This window comes from Daucus carota, chromosome 2 (genome assembly GCF_001625215.2).
Source record: "Daucus carota subsp. sativus chromosome 2, DH1 v3.0, whole genome shotgun sequence".
In the NCBI taxonomy this organism is placed as follows: domain Eukaryota; kingdom Viridiplantae; phylum Streptophyta; class Magnoliopsida; order Apiales; family Apiaceae; genus Daucus; species Daucus carota.
In genome coordinates, this window is record NC_030382.2 from 26,279,336 (window position 1) to 26,286,302 (window position 6,967).

At 34.7% G+C, this 6,967-nt stretch overlaps 1 protein-coding gene across 3 annotated transcripts; it reads right to left on the minus strand.

Moving 5' to 3' along the window:
• Positions 1–1,900: 1,900 nt before the first annotated feature.
• On the minus strand, positions 1,901–6,457 carry LOC108206315 (protein IQ-DOMAIN 9). 3 transcript variants are annotated; one of them, XM_017376571.2, is made up of 6 exons: positions 6,211–6,457; positions 5,257–5,362; positions 4,861–5,019; positions 3,007–3,234; positions 2,633–2,746; positions 1,901–2,551 (listed from the first exon to the last, which is right to left on the minus strand). In XM_017376571.2, the coding sequence occupies exons 2-6, from the start codon at positions 5,329–5,331 to the stop codon at positions 2,234–2,236; spliced, it is 894 nt and encodes a 297-aa protein (XP_017232060.1). In that variant the 5' UTR covers positions 5,332–5,362; positions 6,211–6,457; the 3' UTR covers positions 1,901–2,233. The 3 variants fall into 3 exon arrangements, with proteins under 3 accessions (XP_017232060.1, XP_017232059.1, XP_017232062.1); XM_017376570.2 differs by having other exon boundaries at positions 6,063–6,456; XM_017376573.2 differs by lacking the exon at positions 5,257–5,362 and having other exon boundaries at positions 6,063–6,457.
• Positions 6,458–6,967: the final 510 nt, after the last annotated feature.

Sequence of the window (6,967 nt, forward strand, 5' to 3'; positions counted from 1 at the left end):
GGGAATCTATTCAGTCTACTTTTATACCTTCAACCAACAATTCTCCCTCAAGAAGAGATTATGACTGGATGCCTCTGCTCAACACATCATCGGTGACAAGAACCGGATTAGTCTACAATGAACTCTCAAATTCTGCGGTAATAAGAGGCCAAGGGGAGACAACCAAGCCAATAGCATCCAGTTCTTCAGCTGCAAATGCTTTCTTGCACTATCAAGATTATCAAAACCAAGACTGAGTCCCTGGTCTTCTAGCACTAGTATCTAAACAACAAGTCTGGTTTTTTTATTATCGATGATATCCTTCCTTCAAACTTGGTCTCTCTTATGATTGAATTTCTCAGAATTTTTTAATTTCATATTTATCTATTCCAAAATTTCTCAGTACATTTTCTTCATGTATAAGATGCTATTAGAGCGTGTCTTAGTGAGCATTAATTAATTTACAAGATTTAATTAAGGTTTCTTCATATCACTTCAAGCTTCGGAGAAAGTTGGTAATTAAAAACGTTAACTACAAGCTAACATCTTAAAGAAATATAGATTTGATAAACGAGTCATTTGGGGTCATTTTGAAATCAATCATTTTGGGTTTTATATGTAACCGAATCCGATCAAGCAGGTCCTACACCCCTACTAGACATTGGCAACCCTATAATTAACAGTAAAAGCAGTTATTGCTGTTGTTCATGGTGACTGTGAACACTGGTCATTTTTATAGTACTCTTTTGAGTCTTGTATCAAGATACCCATGTGAGAGATCCAGAATCTAGATTACTAAGAACAGAAGAAAGTTAAAGACAGCAAAGTAAATTATTGTACCCACCTTGAACTATTTTTCAGAGACATTGGGCTTATCCTAGGTACCAGCAATGCTACTTTTAAACACTAATCATCTGTACTTCCTTTTCTAGATTTTTATGAAAGATTAGAGAAACTGAAGAATCAATGTCTCAGTGTCTGTGTTTCTTCTTGTCAGGATTAAATATTGATTATTCTAAAGCCAAGTTAATCATACTGTTCTTTTACAGAATCTAAACATGTGTGAAGTGCACATACTGTTCTTTTTGCTAATTAGTGCACATACTGTTAATAGAAAGCACTTCACACTTCACACACTCATGTTGTAAGCTGATAATTCATGTATCAAGAATGATCAATGTAAAACATAGGCTGAGATCAATTATGCGTGTGGAGATTTGTATACCTCGATATATTTGAGAAACAATACCCGTGGAGCAATGACATCTTGATCAAATCTTTGGATTGATATCGCCCTCGCTCGCTTACCAGAAGTCGAGGATTCGAATCTTGTCAACAACAAGATGGGTCGGTGAGTGTGCTTAATTATTTAAGAAAATCACCTTGTCGAGATAGTACACGTAATTCCGATATGTTGGTAAATAACATACTTTATGGTATGCAACAGATGGGTCCAGGCCCTGACATACGTATGTCAGGACCAGTTACGTAATATACAGATTTTTGGTCATGTGATGAATATCAAGCGGCCAGGATTATAACAAAATTTTAATACATACATCGCTTTTTATCATTGTACGATGTAAAATAACCCTCGTATAGCGGTTAAAAAGTGTTGTACAACCTCGTACAACGCTTTTTAAATGCTGAACGCAGCTGGAAATTCATCCAACGACCAAAAACCTGTATGTTACTTATGTTATGTAATATGCCAGGGACTCGGACCCGCAACAGATTATAGCAAAAAACAATTAATTATTCATCAGTACCTGGGATTTAAGGAGCTCAGGAGTTTTCTTCCCTATAATAGGCATAAAAACTTACACAGCTAACCAGAGGCTAAACATTTATGCTAAAAATCTAAAATCTATGCCCGTCATTTAGAAGTGCATATCATAATTTAGCAAAAAAGAAAAGAAAATAATCAAAACGAGCTTGTGTTGTTAATTTAATAGAACAGTAAAGCTTGGTCGACAAAAAGACTACAAGCAAATTTATAAGATACACCAGAGTTTAAACAAATATTATACAATTGACAAAACCACCCCAAAAAACAAAGCTTTGGCTATATACATTGCAAACAATAAATAGATGATTTGTCCGAGATATCCAAAAGTTTGAAAGGGAATCTGCAAGCTGCTTCATATGCACACAATGGAAAGAGATTTCTTCTCAACAATATTACAGGCGGATACTGGTTTTTGCTTTCGTATAAGATATTCTTTATTCCATTTGAAATAAGCTTATTACCTTTCTACGAAGATACTATTTGTTCCTTCTTAGTGTTTGCCTCCTGGTCAGCTTCCCCATAAGACAACTTCCGCGGATTTGTAGTGATTTTCCCACTTGGTGACATGGACTTAACTGAATTGCTCGATTTTATTGTAGGCGATTTCATATTTTTAGCAGTGTTGCTTACTTTCTTACTACTCACCACTTTCTTTGGACTTGATTGTGTAAGGGCTCTGCTTTCCCATGGTCTAGCAGCAACCCAACGCTCCATCCAGCTCCAACCCCAAATAGCTTTACTAAGTTCATAATTACCCAGAGCAGGGTTTGAGCTTGCCCTCCACTACAAATTGAGGGAACTTCAAACCAAGGTGGATTTGAACACAAAAAATATCAAAATTAAAATGCTATCACGACCATATACCTGATGAGAAAAAGCATATGCCATAGCTCGCTCTCGCTTCACTGCTGCTTCTTCACGTAGATTAATCCTTGCAAGAACTTCCTCCATTGTTTCAGAACCATTGCTCCATTCCACCTGCAAGACCCCAGTCCATGTGTATGTGAGTGATTATAGTGATTAGAGTAATTGATTCAGCATTCAAGTCAGGGTCATTTTTCAGATGTTTGTACATTCACTATGTGGCAAAGACAAGTGAATGTCATAGACGTTTTGAAATGAATTAGTGAATTATTTAAGAGAAGAACCTTTAAAAAAAATATGTTACTTAAGAATGTTCATCTCCCACAATATGTGTATTGAGTGATGAACTCCTTGCATGCATGAGACACTTTTACCTCGAGGTCGTGAAGCTTGGTGTCTAGTTTTACTTGATTCTCCAGCTTCCTTTGTTTAATTCGGGCTTCCACTGCCATACTAGCCCTGCGAACTCTAATCTCAGTTTGTAATCTGCTCCATGTGTGTAGGTACCTTAGCGTTACTGAAGCTTGCTTTTTAGAAGAAGAACCTAAAGTTACTGCCCGTAAGTTGACAGTCCCTTTCAACTGCCGCCGAGTTTTTCTTGCCTGTATAATAATATGGTAACAATAATAATAATAATAATAATAATAATACCACCTAAATCAGAATGCCTCTGGAACAATTTAGTTTCTGATCTTCATTTCTTTATTTATGGAAATATATTAAGTATTTGTTCACAAATTTGCAACACAATTTCTGGCCATATCTGGTTCATACAAAATCACAAGAAAGTTCTTATACAAAAGTACCTATCTGCTAAAAGAGTTACAAATGCTTAATAACACAGTTGACACAATGTCATTGAAGATAATTAAGTTATAAATTGAAATCAAAAATAGCTAAAGGCTCATATAATATATAAAACAATTACACAAGGACTAACTATAAATTCCAGTACTTTATCAGAAACATACTATAAAGCTCCTCGTTGAGCAAACAGGATGTATTTTTTTCAACTGCCAAAATGCAAAGGACAACCATGTTTTCAGCTAATCAAGCGTTAATGAAAACATGATGTTATAGTAAATATATGTCTCCACCAGTGAAACACATTTATATATGTCGTGATTGCAACTGGCTATCAGTAGAGAGGAAAAAGAACGAACTTGTTCAAATTCCAATAACTTAAACAATTATAAAAGATTAGTAAATTATACAGATACATTCCTCAAGTAACTTCATGATAGGTGTTGATCAGAAGCTGCTGATCTAAAAAGATCCTTAAAGTTATAAGCCGGTTCCATATCTCCAACTTTTTATACCGGTACAACATTTAGACTGTTCATCTCCAAGAGCCTCCTAATTGGCTCCTAAATATAATATAAATTAGTACAAAGTTTAGAGCATGAATATTAACAATGCTCTCTATATTTCTTCTCTATATCATATTTTATTCATGTTAGGCTTCACTATAACATAGATCCAAATTCAAAAGTGGGGATTAATTGGAGGGGGAAATTTTTTTATTGATAAAAATAAGTTAAGAGCCAAGTTGTGGCTCCTAAAAGAGAGGAGAGAGAATGAGCTCTTAACTTTTTGAAGAGACTCTTGGAGCTCTAATTTATGCATGGCTTTATTTTTTTTCACTTAAGAGCTAGAATAGAGAGTGTTAAAATATGCTTTAGTCGCTGCAACAGACAATTAGCTTTAAGAATGTTTATTAAGTCCAACTTGTTATGTGTCTAGTTGCAAATCTAGTGTCTTTTAAATAGAATAAAGTCTGCAGCAGTTATTTGTAACTGTAGACCTTGTATTTAGGGGTAGTTATTTGTGGTGGTTATAACTGCCACTATATAGGTAGTCCTATATTTAGAATTCTGTATCAATGTGTATTTGTTATTGTACAGTTTGTGAAATAAATATTTAGATTGTGTAGATTGATTCTGCTGTAATTTTACATTTCAAAACCTACAGAGAGCTTCTTGAGATGCTCTTCGTATATGAAGATCAATTTATGGAAGTAGGAAAATAAACCATAGGAAACAATAATAGGATCGCTCATTATTAATCCAGCGAAGATAATTGACAGGGAAAGAAGAAGCTTGCTTTAGTGTAATGGCCTTATGGCTGCATAAGCAAAAATCAAATCACAAAAGATTTATATAGAATGATAGCATTTTGCATATATATTAAAATCAACTCTACTGAGCATAACTTGCACCAAAACTTACCCTATATGCTCGAAATGCACTTTGAATCCGTGTAGCTGCCAGATCCTCAATCCGGATCCCAGGATTCCCACTACAGACATGATGTGAAACATTAGTGGACATTGTCTGAAGGTGATGATTTTGGTTAATCCCGTTTGCATTTTGAGGTGCGGAAGATCCCTGTGGTTTAGCCAAGAAAATTGCCAACAGAAAACATGCACATTTCATATGGTAAATACTAGTTTCAACTGATTTCAATAAAAAAGCTCAATTCTTTTTATCCCTGCATCTAGTACCCAATAGAACAAACGAGTTCCAGTTTCTCATTGGAAATTATGGACCACTTACACCTCCGAACCGAAAAAAACAAATATATATCATAATCATTCTACAGAGAAAACTTTAAAGGATGAATACCTTTAGATATTTTGGCCTTTTGTTCTTCAGTTTCTTAAAGCCAATTAAATTTTTTAGCCAATCTCCAGATCTCATTATCAATATCAAATCTCTCTCGTAGGCTCCCCTAATAAATAATGAAAGTTGAAGACTCACATTATGCAATCATTGAAGTTCAATAGTAGATATTAATTCTTCCTACAGAAAGCAATATATGTCGAACTATCCAAATCAACTGAACAACAAAATATATGGACAGATTATTGTTTATTTCAATGTGTTTAGAAACTCTTTGAGAACACGGTCGGTATCTTGTAAACCATTATACAGCTGTTCTATTTGACAAGAATTAAAATAGCTCCTCCGATAGTGAAGCACTTTCGACTTGCAAAAGCATTCGAGGGGGCATAAGATCAAAATATATCCAACATTCAAAGTTTTCAGTATCAATTGCACAAACACAATCAGCATCTCTTAACAAAATTACATCATTCATGAATGCAAGTAATGGCTTGATCATGAAAGAAGATAGAGGAAATATCCACAAAACAGCATTTTAACCAAAGAATCTCCAAAATCACCAAACAAAATTTAACAGACTAGCTATCTGTGTACATGAAACAAAACGGTAGCCAAACTCATATGCTAAGTTGAGTTCTTAATATTCTCAAATCTCAAATTCAAGATTAAAATTCTGCAATAGACCAACAGAATACATACTTTATAAATGCACAAACTACAATGCATGTAGAAAACCAGCAAAACAAGCACAGAGTAAGTATGCAGCATAAAGAAATGTTATATGATATGTATCAAGCATAACATACCAGAAGAAAGTTGTTGACTTGGGTTCTGTAAGGACCCTCAAGTTATCAAATGGCCAAGTCCAAATTATGAAGTAGAAGAAGAAGAAGGAAACAGAAAGAAAATGGTGGTGGCAGGGGAAGCAAGAGTAGAAGAGAAGAAATACTCAACTAAAAGGGTAGGTGTGACTGTGCAGTTTCACTGGCCATGGCCCCTCTATTCTTTAATCTGCACCTTTTTTTTTTCTTCTTTCTTAATGTTTGAAAGTATGATACAAACACATAAAACTTTGGTTTCCTCTGCTTTAAGTAGAGGCCTCAATATATTTTCCAAATCACTGTCAAAGAATTGTGTGTTTTTACTTAAGCAATGAGAGGATGTATTGCAGTGATTGAAGAACAAACAATGACAATAATGTGAGGAGCTACCTTTTCTCAACCCCACAAGAAAATCATTACATATTAATATTATTTTTAATTAAACCACAATGTTGTTAGGAGAGAGGGAGAGTGATTATGCACTGTACCTAATGACCTGATCAACTTTCAGATTTTGAGGTTACGATAATGTTTAAATTATTGGTTGGTAAGTTGAGTGTTGAGACATGCAAGTCATACATTTCGTATTTTTAATTTTGCCTATATTTTGATTAGGGGTGATCAAAAAACCGCCCAACCCGCATAAATCGCCTGCACCGCACCAAACCGCACCACAAAACGCGGTTTTTAATTTTCGTGGTGCGGTTGCGGTTTGACTTTTTCACAAACCGCGCGGTGTGGTGCGGGTTGCGGTTTGGCATATTGCTAGTGCGGTTTAAACCGCACCGCACCGCACCATGGTATTATAATATATATATATATTAATATATTAGTGATTGTCAAATAAAATAAATAAATATATATATATATATATATATATATATATGTTT

What these genes read in the sequence shown, in the direction of transcription:
- LOC108206315 (XM_017376571.2), bottom strand. Translation starts at nt 5,331, where the DNA reads ATGAGATCTGGAGATTGGCTAAAAAATTTAATTGGCTTTAAGAAACTG. An exon ending in AAAGGCCAAAATATCTAAAG is followed by an intron (nt 5,020 to 5,256) that starts GTATTCATCCTT and finishes GCTAAACCACAG; the next exon opens with GGATCTTCCGCACCTCAAAA. An exon ending in CCAAGCTTCACGACCTCGAG is followed by an intron (nt 2,747 to 3,006) that starts GTAAAAGTGTCT and finishes GGGGTCTTGCAG; the next exon opens with GTGGAATGGAGCAATGGTTC.